The 22,891-nt window shown below is 38.5% G+C and overlaps 1 protein-coding gene across 2 annotated transcripts in view; it reads left to right on the top strand.

Moving 5' to 3' along the window:
* Positions 1-640: 640 nt before the first annotated feature.
* The window catches only part of LOC134284228 (centrosomin-like), a 139,198-nt gene continuing 116,947 nt past the window's right edge, over positions 641-22,891 (top strand). Inside the window, exon 1 of one of the 2 annotated variants that reach the window (XM_062842891.1) lies at positions 641-1,086. In XM_062842891.1, coding sequence (XP_062698875.1) covers positions 989-1,086 — 98 coding nt within the window. In that variant the 5' untranslated portion in view covers positions 641-988. The remainder of the gene's footprint in view (positions 1,087-22,891) is intronic. The other variant, XM_062842902.1, reaches the window with a different exon arrangement.

Consider the following 22,891-nt stretch of genomic DNA (forward strand, 5'->3'; position numbering starts at 1 on the left):
AATCTTTTCGCGATAAACGACGGCTGGTTAAGATCATCAGCATCTGAGTGATTAAGCTGGGATGCACAATATTTATGTAAAATAGAAATTATGATGCTGAATGGCACAAAATTATCAATATCAGGCCAAATATGTCTAAAGGTCCAATCTGCAGAAGAGAGGCTCTCTTTCGTTTCCCTCTCTTTTGATAATATCTCAGCTGTTTATTTGTATTATGATTGTCTCCTTGCATTGAACGATGGTCAAAACAATCGTCTTTCGATTTGTACTGCAAAAATAGTTGAAAAGTGTACCATTAAATTGCAATAATTGAAAGAGAAAATGAACAAAGAGAGCCTCTGAAATGCAGATAGGACCTATTGAAATGTTCGGCCTGATATTGTATAGCATTATCAATATTGTATAGCATGTATAAATCACACTCAATCCGTGGCACTTTGTTTTACCGTGTTTTGCGTGCTTCGTTCCATTTTCGTCGCGTCCCCAACGTCAGTTTCAATTTTAGTGCGTGCATGTGTGTGTGCGTGCGTCTCCTCTCTCGCGCGCGCTGTTTTTCTCTCTCGCGTTTGAATCCGTGGGGATGATGAAAGGAAAACATAAACATAAAAATAACGCTTTTTTCGCCGTGGTCCGTGGTCGTCATCTTTTGTCGGTTCGTGGTCGGTCATTCGGTTTTGTCGCGAAATTGCACATTATTCGTTTAGTAGGTATTTTTGTTTCTAAAGAACGCGTTTATTTTAATTTGTGTGCCGCCAGTGCATCTCGGGGTGATTTTGTGATAACTGTGTCTGTGGCGCGGCGGCTGTCGTTTGGATTTCAAGTGAATCGGTGCCAAGTTTACATCGACCATCGCAGTGAGATCCCCGCGGCCCGGTGCATATTGTGTGTGATCGATCGCCATAAGTGTCGTTCAAAGGAGTTCATTGATTGAAGAGAAGTGATTTCATTTTTCTTGTGATAATTGTATAAAACCTATATTATAAAAATCATGAGTGCATCCAATGTGGAAGAAGGTAACAACCAGACCTGGGACGAAACTAACCTGAGTCAGGTGCGCGAATGTTTGGCCACCTTCCGGGAGAGCATGTAAGTACTGCATATGGCTTTTTACAAAGTGGTTCAAATTGAAATAACCGTGGCATAAATTCTTACGAAGTAAAACCTGAGGGTCCTTATTCAGGGATGCAACCATCCACTTGCTACTGTCTCAGTTTAAAAAAAATGCTATTAAAAACAGTGCGTGGGCTTCGTGGCCGATCGGTTAGCGGCGTCAGTCGTTTAGGTGTCTCGTAAGCCTCGGAGTGTGGGTTTGATCCCCGCTCCAGTCGGGGAAAATTTACCTAGGGCTTTCTCCTAAGATTTTTTTCCTTGGTGCCTGTCGTAACGTGATTTTAACGTTGAACTTTTCGTCAATGAAATCATCGTCATCAAACATTTGAAAGCAGTTTTTTCGTTCAAAACAAAAGTTTATGCTATGAAAATATATTCACTGTACTCCACATGAGAAATATAATGCAGTGAATATATTTCCATGATCCTTGTTTTGATTTGCAGCGAGAAAACTGCTTTTTATTTTCCGAAAAATGATGACGGATGCTTGAGCCTTAAATTCACATGTGGTCGATGATCGCGGGGATTTCTGCAGAAACTTTTGATGATATTTCTCATGGAGTTCTCCACGTTATTTATTTAGAGCGTTTTGAAGGCTTTACTGTGTAGTTGTTGGTCGGATTTCATGCAGTGATTCAGCTGAGGATTTTTACACGTTGTCTCGGGATTATTCCCAGAGCTCTTCCCGGGATCCTTACCAGAAATTGTCGCGAGATTCTGGATGGATCCTTTTAGCATTTTTTTAATAGTTGCTCCCGGAGTTCTTGCACGGATTTTTCTAGGAATTTTTCTTTGAAATGTCCCTGGGATAACTAACAAAATTCCTTGCAAGAAATTCCTGGAGAAATATAGGAAGGAATCTAGGTGAAATCTGGCAAGACTTGTTGGAGGAATCTCGAGAGGAACTTCAGAAGAAATCCTGAAAAAAACCGGGACATCTTGAAAAAAACAGATCTAGGAGTATTCCCGGGATAAAATATTAAGGAAACTCAAGGAGGAGCTCTGAAAACCTCTAAGATAAAGCCTGCAAGAAAATCCAAGAGAACTGTTACATAGAAAACTCTAGAAGATATTTCTGGAAGAACTTCTGCAAAAGTTCAAAGAGAAACTGTTGCAAGGCTATCTTGGAAAACCACTCAGAGAAATTCCTAATCGAACTTCGGATAACTTCGGAGGGATTTCTGTGCAATCCAGCGAGAAACTTTGGAAACATATTGGGAAAACCTTTTGAAGAAACCCCCGAGATGTACTCCAGTAGAGACCCCGTGAAAAACTCCTGTAGAAATCTCAAGAACAACTCACAGAAATTCCGAAAGAGCACCGAAAAAATCTGGAAATGAACTATTTATGGGAGCAAATTTGTAGACACCCTCTGGATGGAACACTGGGAGAACAGGAAAAAGCCAGAAACAAAGTTCTGACGAACTAGGAAAAAAAACCTTGGACAAATTCAAGCAAAAGCTCACAGGAAGAATTCTGTGAGAAACTGCGAAATTTAAATGAGGAATTATCGTACAAATTTAAATGAGGAATTATCCTACAAATGCGTGGAGGAAATTCGAGGAAGAATTATGAATATAATTTCGAAATCTCATCATTACGCCCTGGCCAAGTTCGCAGGGGTTGACGGTATTAAAGTGAAGGAGTTTCATTTTGATTATTGTAATGTAGTGTTCTTTAGTGAAACATATCACCTTTTTAACACTTTAATGCGCCTCCAACGGTTCATCGCGAATCGGCTGCTGCAGATGGAGTATGGCTGATCATATGCATCAGACATGCTCGATAAACACGGAGGAACCGCCAGGGCTCAGTAGAGTCTATTCCCAAGCAATAGTTCCAAATCGGTTGGATTTGAGAAGGTTTTGATGATCGTTACAAATCCTAATAAAAGTTTTATAGGATTTGTGACTGGTTTTGGAACCTTTTACAGCCAGCTGACTTCAAAATGTTGTTTGGGCTCTATTTGCCACGTTTCTCGGTTGATTTTGATTAGTAATTTATTAATGTCATAGTCGCTTTTTCGAATTTTTACAATGTTAGGTACTTGATTATATTTTCTTTAAATAAAGCAATTAAAATCAACCAAAAAATTAACAGTGGGAAGGAGATTTGCAGCACTTAATTGTGCTGATAGATTCGAAGCTAACGTGCGAACACTTAAACGCATTGTTGACGTCAATGCGTTCGACGTGACAGTTTGGACGAAAAATTGATTGCTTTTTATTAACTGAACAACGTTACTTTTGTATGACTAGGTTGACATTTCTAGGCCGCGCATGAGATTATGACATGGTTTATCTTGGTAGGACCGATAGGACAGAACGAATTTGAATATTTTTCATAGTATTTGTAGGGGGATGAGTACATAATAGTTGGCAAGCAATTTTTGTTTTATTAAAGTCAACTGACCAACTTGGCGTATTTTTGTTTATCTCTTAGATGGTGCTATGACACCAACAGAAAAAATATCAGAAGTTCAGTTACATGTTTATGTGGGTTTTGGACCGATGACAATTTAAGGACACAAGAGATGAACACAGAGAAATAGAAATCAAGAAAACAATTTGACACAGAATCGACTATATTTTAACATACGGGTTCGACTGATTCGATGAATCTATCCAGAAGTATCTAGAAGACAATTGACGCTAAGATTGGAAAAAAGCTTGCAGCTGGGACTAGACTACAATAGTGGCCGATAGAAAACAATGCGCTAGACAGCATTATTATTCACTTTTTAATTTTTACCCGTAGGCTTTTCGCCGGTTGACAGTACAGTATTTAGCTGTATACGAAGATACGGATTAGCTGGTGTACAGATGACAGGGTTCTCACGGGCAGTGCTTCAAGCGAGGCTTACATAACAAACCTATTTTCCTTGACTTTCCACGCAATGGACATCTGACCGAACACACGTGTTTTCGTTAATCTCCTAAGCATTACATATTAAGACATGACGTATGTGCATGACGGAACAACTAGCAGGACACAGTTCCAGACGTCTCTTTTTAATAACGATATTCAGCATATTTCCAATAAAACTACACTTCAATAAAGCAAAGACTAAAGCTGCTATGATAGAACAGATCAGAATGACTTAATTGACTTATTGACTACATATTGGAGATCTACTTCGAATAACTGACAGATTGACAAGAACCTAACTAAATACATAAACCATACTACAAAAAAAATTGACAAAAAGAAAAAAAGGGGAAACTTTTATTAAAACTATTTTTGTTCAACGCAGGCCAAAACAGTGTCGACTTGGGCCACGATATGCCTACGTACTTCTGTGTGTTGAAACAAAAATAGAGGCTCATAGAAGCAAACGTAGGGAAAGGGTGCGGTGTTAGAACATAAGCACAGTGTGCTACCGCCGTAATCACTATGAAAAAAAAAAAAAAAAAAAAATTTCGAAATCTCATCATTACTACAACACCTGTTGTCACGGAATTTCTGCTAGAGATTCTCTCGGGATTCCTCTTGAAGATTTTCCGCGATTGCTTTCAGTGTTCCTCTTGGGACCACTCCATAAGATCTTCCCGGGATCTCGCCCTGCGTTGCTTGGAGTTATGTATTCCTGGGAATAGTCTATTTTATGAGGCTAGTCAAACGTCAGATGTCTGTGCTCTGATGTTTACGTTTTCAATCATCATCTGGTTAATGATGGTTAATGACTGCGCGCAGGCCAAGCGTAGCTTTTCAAACTGGCTAAAACGAACTTGAGATTTTTTTATTTAAATTCTTTTCAGCCTCTAAACGAGTCAATCACAACGAAAAAAATATCTAATAAATTATTGAGTTTTGTATTGCTTCTTCGACTGCTTTTGAACCTTTTTTGCCCAAATTTCTGATATCTCCAATTTGTCGAACTAGTGACTTTCCAAAAATTACGCGACATTTCAGCGAATCAAACGTGCGTGGACTTCTGTCAGTTGACGCCGCTGCTGCGATCAGCTGTTCTGAAACGTCTCATGAAATGGCTTATTCTACAAAAGCTCCTCCAAGGGTTTTAACCCTTTCCTTCCCACGACTTTCCCACATGACTATTTGTATGCCAAAAAAGCACTTCCGAAAAAAGTACTTGAACTAAACTGCCCCCACTCGCATAACAGTCCCATCTTTGATGGGTTTCCTATTCATATGGGACTATTATGCGAGTGGGGACAGTAAAGTTAATGCTAATTGTCCAAATTTTTCGAAATCAACGAAAAAAAAAGTATATTGTATATTATACTGATATTATACTGCTAATTCACTGATTCAGTGAATAACTGACACTGAGGAAGATTACAAGTGGTAGTCGAAATACGCGTATCTGTCAAAAGATAAGCAAAAGCAACATAGGGCGGAATTTAAAGGTACAACTGATTACACTCATTCGAAGAAAAAAAAAAGTAGTTGCAAATCAATAGTATTTTGATTGTATATCAATAGTTCCACTTATTCCACAATAGTTGGCAGTTGGGTTTGTCTAATAGGGTTTTTTTTTCCTCCCCTGTTGGAGAATTTAAGCCACAATAGGGTTACAATCATATTCTAAAAAGTATTGCATCATAATCATCTGATTCCATTTGTCTCGAGTTTGTCGAAAATCAATGGTGCTCTAGCTAGAACAACCATGAAAAGTAAAGGGTTAAAGAGTTTTGCACTAATTTTCTCCAGGAATTCCTTTCTAGATTTCTGCCGAAGTTTGTCCTGTGATTTCTTCAAGAATTTTCCGAAAGCTTCCTTCTAGAGTTTCTCCTTGGATTTCTACAGAAGTTCTAGCTGGTATGTTTCTTAAAGGTTCTCGCGGGATTTCTTTTGAAGTTTACCTGAGATTTCTCTAGAATTTTCTCCCGGGACTTCTCTTGGAAGAGTCCTTTCTGTGTTGATCTTGGGATGTCTCTTGAAGTTTTTTTTTTCTGGAGAAATTTTTAGAGGAATTTCTGGAGAAATTACTAGAGGAATTTTTGGAGAATTTTCAAAAGGAATTTCTGGAGAAATTCCTAGAGCAATTTCTGGAGGAATTCCAAGAGGAATTTCTGGAGAAATTCTTAGAGGAATTTCTGGAGAAATTCCTAGAGGAATTTTGGGAAAAAATCCTAGAGGAATTTCTGGAGAAATTCCTAGAGGAATTTCTGGAGAATTTAGAAATTCCTAGAGGAATTTTGGGAGACATTCCTAGAGGAATTTCTGGAGAAATTCCTTGAGGAATTTTTGGAAAAAAATCCTAGAGGAATTTCTGGACAAATTCCTAGAGGAATTTCTGGAGAAATTCCTGGAGGATTTTTTAGAGAAAATCTTAGGAGAATTTTCGGAGAAATTCCTAGAAATTCTGAAGGATTTCCTACTGGAATTTCTGGAGTAATTACTAGAGGAATTCCTGTAGGAATTCCCGGAGGAATCCCTTGAAGAATTTCTAGAGAAATTTCTGGAGGAATTGCCGGAGGAATTTCCGGAGAAATTCCTGGAGGAATTTCTGGAGGACCAGAGAGAAAAATTCATGAAAATAGAGCCGTCGCATGCGTAGTTCTTGCTCCATGGCCTGAACGTCCTCGAAACAGATTTCTCCAGGTCACATTCTTATAACCACGGGATGACCACAGTCGCCTGGCCATTGGTCCTTTTTATGGATGATGGATGTCACAAAAGTTCAGCTTATTATATGTAGTGGCTTGATTGCCCTAACAGCGTGGAGGAAAAAAAAGATAATTAATATAAAGAATCAAGAAGATAGACCGTCGCATTCCAAGTTTTGGCGTTCACGAAGAAAGCACCTTCAGGACGCATTTCGATTGGCCAGGGAGGACATTGGACCTTTTTACGGTAACCAAGATGATGGATATGAAAAAGCATGAAGATAGAGCCGTCGCATGCCTAAATTTGGCATCATGGTCCAAAGGTCCTCGGAACAGGTTCCTCCAGGGTATATTTCAGTGGCCACGGGTTGTTAAAGGTCTTCCTTTAATTAGACCTATTCATGGTTACTAAAATGATGGATATGACAAATCATGAAGAAAGAGCCGTCGCATTTCTAGTTTTGACCGTATGTCCAAAACGTCCTCGAAATAGGCTTTTGCAGAGCACATTCCGGTGGCCATGGGTTGACCAATGGTTGGCCAGGGAAGCCATTTGACGTTTTACGGTGATCAAGAAGATGAATATAAAAAATCATGTAGACAGAGCCTTCGCATGCCTGGTTTTGGTGCCCTGACCGAAATGTTCACGATCCAGGTCCCCGCGGGTGTAATTTCGATGCCCGCAGCAGGACCAGATTGGGTTGGCCGGTTCCACATGACCACTACCAGACACGCATCACCCAGCTGGACATGTTTGCCGCAGACACCAACATTCAACGACGCAGCCGCTCGTAAAAAGCTTGTGTAAACAAAATTCCTTCAGTAAACTGTCAAAATCGCGAATCGACCACTCTTCTGCTGTCGACTGTCGAGCTAGTCGGTTTCTGTGATCGCTTTTCCAGGCCTGGTAGCGAGTCACTTTTTAGTGATTTGGTCACTATTTTTGAGTCAGTCACTAAAAAGTCACTATTTGCATGAAAAAGTCACTAAAGTCACTTTTTTCAGTAAAATGGTCACTAAAGTCACTATTTTCGTAAATCTGACAACATTGAGAAGATCATATAAGAATTTTGGTAAAACAACAATGCCAAAATCGATGCAACAATTTTCCTCAAAAACCTTGCTTTAAAAAAAAATTCGGCTGCGCCGCTTATTAGGTACATCATTATGTAACTTAATTACAGCTTTTTTCGTATTTGGAAGAAGTGAAGATGGATTGGTGGCTAAGATGATAGATGAATTTCTGAGTTACTATAGTTTTGAATAATAAACAACATTCCTGCATTTAAGATTTCAGGTAAATTATATCACCCTATGTCCACGAATTCAAAAACTGGTACCGTAAAACGGGGTATCATTGATCAGCGGGGCAACATTGATCGGCTTGACCGACCTCATGAAATGTTCAAACAAGCATTTTACATTGAATCAGTTTCTGCTATCGAATAGAATATCGTAATCTGCTATTATTTAGCTATTGAATGACATGTAATTCTTGAAAATTGAATTTCATAAACATGAAAAAAGTCAATTTCTCCATAACTGTGTTTCGTGACGCAATGAGGTACATGGTCAAACATTCATGCATGGCATGAATACTAGATACAGGGGATGGCCAAAATGTTTGGGATAGGCAACTTTTTTTCTCTTACGAAAAAGTTCAACATGCTATAACTTTCCATAGAGTGCATCAATCAATCTCAAATTTTGACTGTTTGTCAACCTATTATATGTGCATCAGTGGTACAAATTTGGGCTCGATTGATTAATCTTTCGCAAAGTTAGAAATGTTCGGGTAAAACACTGTTTTTTAGACATCTCATTTTTGAGCTGTCATATCTCGGAAACCAGTGAACCGAATTGAATGAAATTTTCGAACTTCGCGAAAAATTATTCAATCGAGCCCAAATTTGTACCACTGATGCACATATAATAGGTTGATAAACAGACAAAATTTGAGATTTTTTGATGCACTCTATGAAAAGTTACAGCATGTTGAATTTTTTTGTGGGAGAAAAAAAAGTTGCCTATCCCAAACATTGTGGCCACCCCCTGTACAATATGAGGTTCGAAATCATTGTATTACTTCAATATGATATCCTAGAGTTGAATTTGATGAACGAAACTTTTTTGAAATTTCTCTTTTTCAGTAAAATATACGATTTGTTAAATGTAGGCTATCAAATCCTTAAGCCGTTGCCTACCTTAAGGCGTTATTCGCGGTTTGCAGGATTTTAATCTTAAAATAACTCAAAAAGTACATAACTTGTACGAATTTGGACAACATATTCGAAATCAGTGCCCCAGAATTAAGTAAGTAAGGGCATTTTCAACACAAACGAACATTGATCACTGACATGAGCAATGTTACCCCAAATCAACAAAATAAAAAATTAGATAAAAAAGTCTATTTAAACATGTTTAAAAGTTTTACAATACTTTTTCGAGTAGCTTAACACATAATCAGAGGGCCAGTACTTGTTTTAAAAATATAAAACATGTAACATTTGCTTTAACAAGAGAATTATTCAAGAAAGATTGAAAATTCTGATCAATGTTTCCCCGGATTACGGTAATGGTTTAATGTGTGAATTAAGTTCATCGGATTAAAATACAATAACACATAGTTTATCTCGAGTTAATATGAAGTTTTCGAATTAATTTCAGAGTTTGCAGAACAATTTTTGTTACAAATGCGAAATGAATTTCTGGAGGCAGTCGTGACGTCATTTGTTCAGCAGCTTTTTGCTGAAATCCACAAGAGTTTATGATGGAGTTTATTTGAGAGTTTCTAATGAAAATCTTCATTAACGTGATATTTTATTGTTCAATCTAGTGAAACCAAATTTGGTGGTGTTATTTCAAGAGTATTATTTAAAATGAATCCAAAGTTTGTTCAAAACATATACTGTAATGATTGTCTCAAAAATTCGATCAGTTCTTCATCTGGGTCTTTGAGATATCGATCAAACTATGTTTGCCAGGAATTCAAAAGTTTCATTACGAATATAACGATTCATTCCATTTCATTAGTTTCTCTAAAACATGTCTGGTTACATTTTGCAGGAGTGCAGTATGAATATCTTCATTATTTTTCACAACTCAATCTTCACATTCATTTCAGCGAGAATTCTTCTTTTTTCTTAAATCAAATGTATTGCATAGTATTGGAGTAACTGTTAGATTGCAACTGAAAGCTATCATAATATTAACATAATATTTAACTGTTGTTCTAATTACAACAGTTGTTAAAAAAATCTTAAAAAAAAAAACAACCGGTATCCAAGTGAAGGTTATTCTTAGATAGCTGTAAGTGCTGGCCACGCCCATCTTTGTCATCATGAGGGAAAGGGAGGATACTTCTTCTAAGGCATGAAATTGCCATAAAAGTTGAATAAATTAATTCAACGATTTTGTCCTGGTATTTCAGAATATTTCTGCATGAGTTGCATCAATTGTTTGTCTCGGGAATCTATAATTTTTGTGACATTAGGCCTTTCCAAAAACATGAGACCAGTGGGCGTATTCCAGCGCATATTTTTTTTTAAGAAAAGGTAATTTTCTTACTAAAGGGCAAAGGAAAAAATCAAAGTAACTGTATGTTGGAATTCGTCTACATTAATATAAAATTAACAACAGATTCATGCAGTCTCAGCAGTCAAATTTCATATTTAGATAAATTCCTTTTTATAATCAACATGCAGAAATCTATCAGCACATAGAAGTAAAAAGCATCTAAGGAAAACTCATGTTTACTAACTAATTTGCTAGTAACTTCTACCTGTCATAGAGATTTTCACGGAACTTATTTCCTGCAATTTTGGTGCGATAATCAAATTCATTTCCTTCGCGCATGTAACGCTATTAAAATAAAATCAGCTTTATTCTTGGCTGGATTTCCACCTCTAAGGATGGTTCATTTCTGGTGTCGATTACAAACATAAATTTAAGCCAAAATGTATTTCAAGGAAATTTCACTAAATACATTATAAGTCTGATTGGTCTGTTTCCATAACGTAAAAGTAGGACATGGTTACTTATTGAGTATAATGCTTCCGTTTTCATCATACTCAAAATGAAGGTTTGAAGCGCTGTTTTTGTTCCTTATTTTTGCAGTTTCTATTGAAAGTGAGCACGTATGAAAACAAAAATAGAGAAATCAATCGGTGCCGCATTCGCTGGGTTTTGAATAGCATGAATTTGGGAGCATGGGACTGCGAATAACTCTCTGACCCTATGTCGAATTTTCCATCTGTTCAAATCACAATTTTTCACTGCAGCTGATTTTATTTTTTAAATCATTAAATTTTGCGACGGCTGTGGCTCATTCTGGTTCAGTTTTAGTCAATCTGTGACACTTTTGTTAAATAATTCACCAAATAAAATCGCATGACAAATTTATGCTTTGTGCCAATGCCGTACGATATGTACGATAGGTATTGTCATCAACAATCAGTTATCAACAAAATTTATGAAAATAGGAAAATGCTTCTTAAATTGAACACTTTCCAAAAAAAAAAAAGAATTATTCAAACAATAACATATTCATGAGCTTAGCTAAAAAATATACATTAATTCTCTCTGGAATTCATTAATTCATCGAATGTTCAGCATATAAATTAAATTTTTCAATAATTTTGAGGTCACTATTCAGTCACTATTTGGTCACTTTTTTGATAATTTTGGTCACTAAAGTCACTATTATTTTGCCACCTGATCGCTACCAGCCCTGCTTTTCTGCTCGACTCGACAGTGATAGCAGGCGACCCGATTTAATCGACTCGAGTTATAAAATAGCCCCCTTAATCCTGGATTTTCTCCTAAAACTTTTTGGAGTCTTCTGTGATTTCTGCAGGGCTACTTCTGGTATTTATCATGGAGTTCTTTCCGTGTTTTTTGCGGATATTTTTCAAAGCTTTTCCTTGATTGATCACCTAATTTCTTGCAGTGATCCACCTGAGATTATGTTTCACAGATTCCCTCGGGATTATACGCAGAGCTCTTTATAGAATCTCTACCACAAATTATTATGGGTGCTTCTTTTTGGAATTTGTTCTATAATTGCCCCCCGGAGTTCTTGCGGGAATTTTTAAGTTTTTTTCCGGAATGTCTCCTATTAGGAGTTAAACATACAAGATTTCTTGTAAGAAATTTCCGAAAAAATATCTGAAGTAATCCCGGTCAAATTTTGTAAAAAAAAAAACGCATCAAAGACTTATTGAATCTCGAAAGAAATCCCGGGACATCTCGGAAAAATCCATCAAATCGATAAAAATAGAAAATCATCAACACTTACATACTGAATATGCCTGTTAGTCCTAAGCAGTTATCTTATTCATCTTATTGGTTCCTTTTTGTGAGCACAGCTGATCTGGCAATACTGAAGTACCGACAACGGTTAAGCTTATAATTTTCCGTAAAATAAAACAACGAAAATATATTTGCAAACATCCATCTTAAATCTAGTAAGCAATCGAACATAACTACCACATTACCCAGCTTCGAACAGTTCAAAATTCGGCTGTACGCAGTCCCTATCATAATCGTACATCGCCAAGTAGGCATCACATCCGGAGCAGTATAAATATTCCCGCTTCGGTCTTGGAAAGCAACAGGGTAAACACCAAAAGGGCCAACAGCACATCAGAAATGACGACCACATCGAGGAGGAGCTTTCGTGTTCCGAGGGAGCCCGCACCACCGGTATCCGACTCCGTCCACATGCCGGGCACTGGATCCTCATGCCACCGGGTCGCCAAGTCTCGACCGTCGTCCGGTACGATAGGACCCGTCCGGATCGGAACGATCTCTTCGGTCGATAAGCCCTCTTGTACAAGGTTTTCTTCTTTCTGGAATCGGTGCGCTGCTCCTTGATCAGTTTTTCCTCCAAAGCGTCCCTGCTGGTCACCGATACATTATCTTCTTCATCGGAACTTGCAGGGGACTGGCCGACTAACTTGTTCTCAACAGTCACTTCCGTAGATCCAACTGCGCGATCGATCACGTCCCGAACGGTACAATCCTGATGATCATGATGGTCATCTCGACTATGATGACCGCCCATCTCCACCATGACCGGCAGATTCTCCATCTCCAGTACAATATCTCCACTTGTGTTACGCCCAGGCCCGGATTAAGGATTGTGGGGGCCCGGGGCCCGAGGGGATGTGGAGGCCCCTCGGAGAGATGTCCAAAAATGTTTTTCCTTATTTTCAGTACAGTACTTGAGTAATATGAAAAATAAAGCTAATGTTAGCAACCAAAAATGGTTTTTGTGGGGGCCCCTAAAATGTGGGGGCCCGGGGCCCGGGCCCCCCTGGCCCCCCCTTAGATCCGGCCCTGGTTACGCCGACGTTGATGTTTTGACTTCCTCTTACTGCGGAACGAACGCTTCCAATCATGGCGGTGGAAGTCCTGCAGGTGTTCGATCAAATTCCCGGTGTTTTCCCGATCGAATGGCAACACGGTATCGCAAATGACGCACTGAACACGTGACGACATGTGCACATCTTCGGTTTGTTTTGTTTCCGTCGCTGTCGTCGATCGACCGCCAAAATCGACCGGCTGTCATTTTCGTTAAATTCGCATAGACTACTATGTGTGTTTTTATTTTGCTGTGCTTATTTACTTATTTTGATTTTTTTAAGTGTGTTCAAAGCTGAACGCATTTCAGCCAACCATCCTTAATTTATGTTCCAGATCTGCCGCTTATATCGCATTACACGAATAAATTTTGACAACATTTTTTTATTATTTCTCGGGTCATTTAAGGTGAAACATCAAGAAATCCCATTGCAATTTTGCATAGAGACTTTGAAGGCACAAATCTGACGAACGATGCATCGAACCAAGCCGCACTTGTTTATCCTGGCTTTGCTCACTGCCAAATCGAGCGCATTTGTTTGTGAATTTTTAAGATTGGTACTCTTGAAAACGTGAGTAGGGGGTCTAAGTCGGCCATTGTGGCAGCCATATTTGTATTCTCTGATGTTTCTCCTTAAGGCGCCATTAGACGGTTTGTCGTAATGGTCGTAATGCCAAATATTTGTCATGGTCCACTGCACGAATTTATGCTGGCCTGCTTACTCTCACCGAAAATTTGACGTTTGAGAGGTGCCGGCATTGTAGTACGACTTTCATCTAAGGTTGCCTTGATTCACGTTGTGTTGACCATTTGTCGGTTTTGTTTGACCAAATATTTGTCATGAGTAACGAGACACATAAGTTTGTTTTTGACACACAAAAAAAATATTTCGATGTGTATATAAACTCCCATTTCACGACATTATTAATTAAGTGCACTCTATAAAACATCATAAACTTTGAAAAGATAGCGAAAAACATACATCGGCACGTGGAGGAAGGAAGCAAAAGGATCATCCAGTAGAAATGCATCCGAAACCGGATGACTGCTGGTGCAGCACCCCACTCACATTTCGGCTACCTGCTTGTTCCCGAAACGATCCCTTCCATCTGTCGGTCGACTCTCCTCGGATCTAGTGAAAAGCGAGATACATAATTGTTTGTCTGCCTAGGATTCCCGCATAAAGGACCTCCGGAGAATGTGGCACGAAGGAGACGCCTTGCACAACAGCTGTTTCTGGTTTTTAGACGAACGCGTCAGATGCATTTGGAACATGTGTGTGAAGAATTGAAGAGGGTAGGCATATAGATTTTTTTCTTCGGCGCCTTGGTCACACGTGTGTAAACTAATAGATTGGAATAGGCCCATGCATGCTAAAATTGTTTTTCTCAGCAAAAGAATAGCTACACACTTCGAAAAAATCTCGTAATTTTATGTCATTCTACGCCGACATATGACAGCGAGCAAAATGACACAAATTTGTGTACGATTTTATTTTTACATGATGCTTTCTAGTGCCAAATCGCGTAAAATTACAGCCTGCCAAATATTTGCATACATAACCTCAATTATTGCATCATCCATTCAAAACTTTGCCTGCATTCCCTTACATTTTGTCATTCGGTTATAGAATAAAGATTGGTTCAAAGTTTTATTTCATCAAATGAATTTTATTTACAATGCACTCAATCACTATAGAAATTGTGTATCGATCACAATTAATCCACGCAATGCACTCTGTAGAAGCAGTGAAACCATGCTAGGAGATGTGAGTTGAGATACGCGATTGCACTTCTACTCCGTAGATTGTTCCGGTGAATATTCCGTGAATCGGCCCTCGGTTCACGACAGCTGGGATGACGTGTTGAAGTCCTAACGCTGGATTCGCAGCTTGTACTTAGTACTGGATGCACAGGAATCATATTTTTGTCACAAAATGAATAATTTTCCACCGTATCCTGATCTCAGCGCGCAAAGCTGCAGTTGTAAACAACTTTGACAGTTCGTCACAGCGCAGAACAAGTTTATGTCTCCGTTCATGTAAAATTATGCCGTTTGGAACTGAATAATGAATCAAGTGTTTTATTTTAAATTTTTACTCATGAAAACCTGTGCCTGAAATCCCAGAATTTTTCAATTAATTCGCGTTCACGTCATTTGCGGCAGAAAAATAAGTAGCATTTTGTTTTATGTCGCCACTTATTACGTCAGGTTATTCGTTTGCGTCTACTTTAAAATTGAGAATTTCTTAGTGTGTAGGCATGCTCAGAGTAGAGCCAATTAATGATACCAAGGATAACAAGACCACTGAATTTCTGCAGGAATTTGCTTAGCATTTTATTCGGGTACTCATCCAGTAACTTTGTCAAGGATATAACTACAGATTTGCTTAATAATTTTCTGAAATCAACCTGAGCCCTTTTTCTGTGATTTGTTTAATTACTTGTTTCGGAGTTTGCTCTAGATATTCCCGTGGAAATGTTTGATGCAGATACGCCGATGATTATTACATGGCTCGTTACACTATTGAAGAATGTGCTACATCCACACCCAATGGCGTAATCCTCGCAAGAATCCCGGGAATATTATCCGAAGAAATCCTGTGTCATGAATACTTCTGAGAGAAATGCTAGTAGGAAGGACCCCAGAAGAAATCCCTGGAGGATTTTCCGGGAGAAAATCTTGGAGGAACCCCGGAATGATATCCGGAAGAAATCCCTACAGAACTCGCTGAAAGATGGAATTCCAGCAGATAATCCGGTAGGATTCGCTGATGAAATCCCAGGGGACATCTCGAGAGGCATCCCGAAAGGAATCCCAGAAAGGATCCTTGATTAAATTATTGAAAGAATTTAGGGAAAATTCCGGAGGAATACTGAGATAAATTCCCAAAAGAAAACCGGGAATAATCAATGAAGGAATCATGGGAGATATTTCTGAAGGAATCCCTGAAAGGATTCAGGAAGAATCTCTATGGGAATTCCTAAAAAAGTTTTGAAAGGGATACCTAAAAAGAATGCTAGAAGAAATCCAGGGAGAAATAAATGAAGGTATCTCGAAATTTATAAACGAATACCGGAAGAAATCATTGAAAGAATTTCTGAATGAGTCTCGAGACGAATTTGTAAAGGTAACGTGGGAGAAATCAGTGAGGAATTAATGAAGGAACCCGGGAGAAAAACCCGAAACAAAAGTCAGTAGAAATCCCTGATCAAATTTCGAGAGGAATCCCGAGAGAAATCTATGAATGAATTCTGGAAGGAATTCATAGATGATTTTTTGACATAATCTTGGGGAAATCCTTGAAGGAAATTAAGGAGAAATCCCTAAAAACCCGAGAAAGACCAATGAATGAATCCTGTGAAAAACCTGAGGAAGAGTCTCTGCAGAAACCCAGAGTTATCATTTGAGAAATCAATGGAGAAAACTCTGAAAATAATCAAGAGGAGTTCCTACATGAACCGTGGAAAGAATATATAAAAGAATACCAGAAGAAGTATCCAGACAAATCCCTTGAGGAATCTCGAGGGAAAACAATGAAGAAATTTAGAAAATAATCTCGGGAGAAATAAGAAAAATCACCGGAAGAATATTTTTAAAAAATCCCTGAATGTATCTTGAATGCAATTCTTAAAAGAATCCTGGTAAAACTAAATGACGAAATCCTAGGAGGCATCAATTTTGGGTGGAGTTTTTAAAGGAAGTACGATAGAAATCCCTGAAGGAGTTCCGGGAGAAAACTTAGAAAGTACCCTGGAGAAAATCTTCATGGCATTTCAATAATAACCCGTGAAAGAACTTGTAAGGAATCCCGGAAAACATCAATGAAGGAATCACGTGATGAATCAGTAAAATAATTCCGGCGGAAAACAATGAAGGAATCTCAAAGGGAATTCCGGAAAGAGTCCCGAGTAGAAACCTTGAACGAATCCTTGAAGGAACCCCAATCCAAGGTGTCAGGCGACCCGTGCTGAGAGATGAATGGTTGAGGGGGTTAAAAACATGCTCGATCTTTAACGGAGCCCGTAACGTGGATAGATCACCTTTTTGGGTTGCGTTACGAAGTAAGATCTACCCAAACTGAACCCTGGTGACATCCAACTTGTTAAACTAGGGTAATGCGTTTTGGTAATAAGGATTCATAGTACACAGAATTTGTTACTAGTGACAGTTTCTAAAATTGCCTTACGAAAAATTAAAGACTCGGTTTGCCCACTTGATGTAAGAAAAACAAACATGCCTAGCGTATCTAATTGCGTAATAACCTACAAAGGACTGCTAAGTACTGGTGATACAAGAATTCCCATTACCAAACACATTCTCTAATTTGACAGCGTTTTGCAACTAGTTTAAAGTCCCGGGTTTTTCTATGTTGTCCTGGGACTAAACTAGAAGTATGGATGGGGCCAGAGTTTCAATGCATGGACAAATATCAGATCTACCGTTTTGTTTTTCTCAGAAATTAAATCGATTATCGACATACACTAAATACTAAGGATACGGGTATTGCCACAAAAGATCTAAATACTGGTCGCAGTGGCTCATCCGAACAGAAAAAAATATACTGAGGAATCCCTTATGCAGAATAATCGGTGAAAGAATACCGGAAGGAATCCGGGTGAAATTCCTGAATGAATTCAGGTGGAAATCAATGAAGGAATCTCAATGAAGAAACGCTTGACAAAATCCTGGAGGAATCCCTGAAGGAAACGCAGGAGAAATTATCCCGACTCAAGTCGATCTCGACTCAAGTCGAGTCAAGTACAAGACACTGAAGACGACCTTACAGTTGAGGTCGAAATACGTACAGTGTATCAAACAATTGTCCGTACAGCAAATTTTTTGTCAAAATAATTTTTCATTCAAATGTTAATAACTTTTTTATGCGTCAATCAGACACGCTGAAGTTTTGACCAATCATGAATCATATATAAAAGCTCCATTGGTAAAATTTTGAGCGAGATCGAATAAGTTTTCTGAAAGTTATAGAACTTTTAGTAAAACTTACAAGACTTTTGAACACATTTTTAAAACATTATATCTCAATATGTACTCGATGAATTTTTGCCTTTCTCGTACACCAAGGTGTACCGAAAGGCTATATGTTCACTCCAAAAACGAAAATTTGATAGAGCCCCCGGAGGGGTCAAGTGTTATATACCAATCGACTCAGCTCGACGAGTTGAGATGATGTCTGTGTGTATGTATGTGTGTGTGTGTGTATGTATGTGTGTGTGTGTGTATGTGTACAAAAAGGTCACCTCATTTTTAGATAGTAAATATGAACCGATTTCAACGACCGATGGTTCATTCGACGGGGTACATTGTCCCATTGTTTCCTATTGAAAATGGTTCAGATCGGTCCAGCCGTTCCGGAGTTATGGCCATTTAGGTGTTCCGGACCGGTACCCCAGGAAGGAGCCAGGTATGAAAATGCAACAAACCCATGCATGCGACCCATCAAACCACGGCATTTTCGATTATCTGATGAACGGGAAGTAGGAAAATAGTCTCTGACTATATCTGAACCGGTTGTGTTCCGGAACCGGTTCCGGGTGTCCCGCCGGAAGTGGCCTAATAAGAAAGTGAACATAACCCATGCATGCGACACGTCAAATAGCGGCTTTTTCGATAACCAGTTGAATGGTAAGCAGGAAAATAAATTCAGACCATGTTTGAACCGGTAGTGTTCCGGAACCGGTTCCAGATGTCCTGCCGGAAGTGGCCAATTAAAAAAGTGTACCAAACCCAGGCATGCGACACATCAAAGAGCGGCTTTTTCGATAACCAGATGAACGGTAAGCATTAAAATAGTTTAAAACCTCGTTTGAACCAGTAGTGTTCCGGAACCGGTTCCAGATGTCCTGCCGGAAGTGGCCAATTAAAAAAGTGAACCAATCCCAGGCATGCGACACATCAAAGAGCGGCTTTTTCGATAACCAGATGAACGGTAAGCAGGAAAATAGTTTCAGACCATGTTTGATCCGGTAGTGTTCCGGAACCGGTTCCAGATGTCCAGCCGGAAGTGGCCAATTAAAAAAGTGTACCAAACCCAGGCATGCGACACATCAAAGAGTAGCTTTTTCGATAACCAGATGAACGGTAAGCAGGAAAATAGTTTCACACTATATTTGATCCGGTTGTGTTCCAGAACCGGTTCCGGATGTCCTGCCGGAAGTGACCAATTAAAAAAGTGTACCAGGCAAGTGAACCAAACCCAGACATGCGACACATCAAAGAGCAGCTTTTTCGTTGACCAGGTGAACGGTAAGCAAGAAAATAGTTTCAGATACATGAACTCATTGTATTCTGGAACCGGTTCCGGATGTCCTGCCGGAAGTGGCCAATTAAAAAGGTGAACCAAACCCAGGCATGTCACACATCGAAGAGCGGCTTTCTCGATAACCAGATGAACGGTAAGCAGGAAAATAATTTCATACCATATCTAAACCGGTTGTGTTCCGGAACCGGTTCCAGGTGTCCCGTCGGAAGTGACCAATTAAAAAACTAAACCAAACCCATGCATGCGAAACAACAAATCATCAAAAATGTTCGTTAACCGATAAACGGGCAGCAAGAAAATAGTCTCTGACCACACTTAAGATTACCGGCAGTGTTGCAGAATCAGGATTGGATCCATTGCTGAAATTACGCAGGTAAACAAACTCGATGCAAGCGATTAATATGTGTAAAAGAACAAAATCTTGATAAAAATTTAAGCGATCTTGTCAAACTACATTATTTTAGATTCCTGAGGCGTCATTATACAGTAGAATGGATCAACGTTGTATGGAAAAATTTAAATTTTATAGCACCAATCCCCTTTTGCATCTAAAATTACTGCGAACAATTTTGGTGCAACTGGTTGAGTCCTCGCACTCTGTAACACGGTTGAAATTTAATTGGGCTTTAATAGGGGAAATTTCGCTTGCATGCACTTTTTTTTTTGTCAAATTTTACATGAATCTTATAACTAATGATAATAAAATATAGGCTAAAGTGCGCAGAAAAAAAAATTGCCGAAATGTCTTGATAATGATCGGCATCCAGTGCTAGTGAAGGTGGTCAAGCAGTCAACTGAGAGATTTGATATTTTTCAGCTCGGCCTACACGTTTAACATAGCGTCGAAATATGAGCCATCAATAAGTTTCCAAATTCAATTATGGCTTTGATAAAATTCTTGCTTTTCTGAATAAGGCTGACACAAATTTCGATTTTCTCTTAAGTCCAGAGGGGTCTCCCTTGGAAATTTTGCGGAATTCAACATTTTGAAGAAGTGCACAAATAAATAAACCAATACATTTTTCAATTTAAAAGTGAATTTAGAGTCTTCCGGAAGTTTTTTTTTATCAAAACCGAAGAGCGGTTTGCTTAATTTTTTAAGATTTTTTTCATCAAATACATTTATTATTTATCCACTCCATCCCACATTGACGAGTCAACGAGCACAGTGACAAAAGAAGAAAATGGGATTTATTCCGTTCTAGAGTATTCTCAGGATTCAGGAACACTTCGGCTTATGTCCGGAAAAAATGTTGAGTACATATTCGACGAGAAAGGCACTATCACCACTAGGTGGATTAATCTAGGTTTTTCAATTTTTTTTTGTGTTACATCTTATACCTAAGGCTTTCATATGCAGCCATGTTTGGGGTTTTATATTCACTAGAAAAAATATGAAAAATGTGCGTATGTAGTTGACGATGTTTTAAAATTTATCATATTTTGCACATATTATCTGCCAAACGTTTTCCACCAATAAAAGTGCATTAACTGATCAAAAAACCCATTGGACCTACTCTTCATATGTAGTTTAGTAGGTCCTGTTTAAAAATATATCGTTAAGAGAGTTTAAAATAGTTGAAAACACTTGGCACTTTTATTGATCAAAATATGATAAATTTCCAAATAACACTCTGAACATATACAGATTTTTCATATTTTTTGTAGTGAATATAAAACCTTAAACGAAGCTGCATATGAAAGCCTTAGGTATAAGCTGTAACACGAAAAATATTGAAAAAGTTTCATCAAGTACATATTGAGATATAATGTTTTGAAAATGTATTCAAAAATGTTATAAGTTTCACTAAAAGTTCTATAACTTTAGGAAAACTTATTCGATCTTGCTCAAAATTTTTCCAATGGAGCTTTAATATATGGGTTATAATTGGTCAAAATTTCAACGTTTTTGATTGACTTATAAAAAAATTATAATCATCTAAATGAAAAATTATTTTGACCAAAACCTTGCTGTACGGACAATTGTTTGATACACTGTATCTGTCAAAGGATGCAAATTCTTAGTGGAATTCAAAGGAACCGTACTTAACCCGATTTTCTTTTATTTTAAATTTCTGCAATTTATTAAAACATATTTGTTCAGAATTACGTATACTTGGTTTCAGCTAAACTTTCTTTTTCTTTTCCTCGCCAAGTGAACAGGATATGAGGCGTAGCCGCGTGCAGACGTGTTTTGATTTGCTCGTCGCGTTTCTTTCGCGTTCGCTATTTTTTTTTTGTGATTCTGCTGACGGTTTGGCTGGTGCTACGCCATCCGGATAGCTTCCGCGTGTGAAAGAGTGCTTGTTTTGTGAGAATTTTAATAGTGAGGAATGAATTGATGGAATTCGAAAAAAATAATAATTACCAAATGAATTGTGCGATAGCGGGGGTTTACAAAGATTGTGTGTGTTTGAATGCCGCTCACGATGCCGCTGCTTAAGTAGTTAGGGTTAGGAAACGGTGCTAAAATTCGTTTCGAGAGTGTAGGAATGTGCTGTTTATTTCGCGTTTTCACGGCGCTACGGTGCAATGGCGCTACGCCTTCCAGTAGCTTTCCATTGTAAAGTTTTTTTAAAGCCACTATGACTGCAGTTTTGTTTCGTGTTTTTTTTTACGTAATGTGGCTATTAAACTACCGCCATACCATTAGTGATTCGCGAGGGATTACAGAATCATCCCGTGTGGCTTAACATTCATAATTTCGTGGGAGCTAAAGTGACGTGTGTTCAAATGATGACTGACTGCAAGCGCAACGGTGGCGAGACGAGGAGGAGGCCTGAAGACGTTGACATGGTGATGGCAGCGCTACCTTGGTTTGCATGGATTCCGGTGAGAATGTTCTGATTACTTTTACTACAACAAAATGAACTAAATACGCGCCAGTTTCAAAGATTTTCTTTGAATCAGGAAGTGTGTTTGCATTATCATTATCCAAATGATAACGGTAATGTACACATGCGGGGCTTATTGTAAGTGGAAGTGACTTCTAAATGGACGTGTCTCTCCAGCCATTCTGAAATGGGTCTCTGAATCTGCAATAGAGCTATCACCTTCTAACTCCCGGACTAAAGCTTTTTGCAATAACATCAAAATCATATTGCAGAAAACTTTCTTCCATAATACCACTGCCGGACAGTGGGGGTTAGTTGGATCACACACACACAACTTTCTTTTTTTCATTCCCGCATTAGGGAGAATTTAGTGGAAATTAAGCTGCGTCCAATAAGCGGAGCTTTTGTGGCGTGACCTAACATTGACTGAGAATATTTATAATCATTGATTGGTGATCATTTTTAAAAGTGTGAAAAACAAGATATAAGTTAGAATTTACGTATGGAAGAAAAGCATAAAGAATCTTTATTCTTATCATCATTTTAGAACATTGTTGCAAGACAGTGCTAAACCATTTATAGTAGTTTACGCAACAAGGTGCAGAATGAGGATTTTTACAGCACGAGTCGTACATTTATCCAACATGGCTTGCCGAGTTGGATAATTACGACGAGTGCTGTAAAAATCGAGTTCTGCACCGAGTTGCGTACAACGTTTTTTGCAATTTCA

This window comes from Aedes albopictus, chromosome 3 (assembly GCF_035046485.1).
Source record: "Aedes albopictus strain Foshan chromosome 3, AalbF5, whole genome shotgun sequence".
NCBI lineage: Eukaryota > Metazoa > Arthropoda > Insecta > Diptera > Culicidae > Aedes > Aedes albopictus.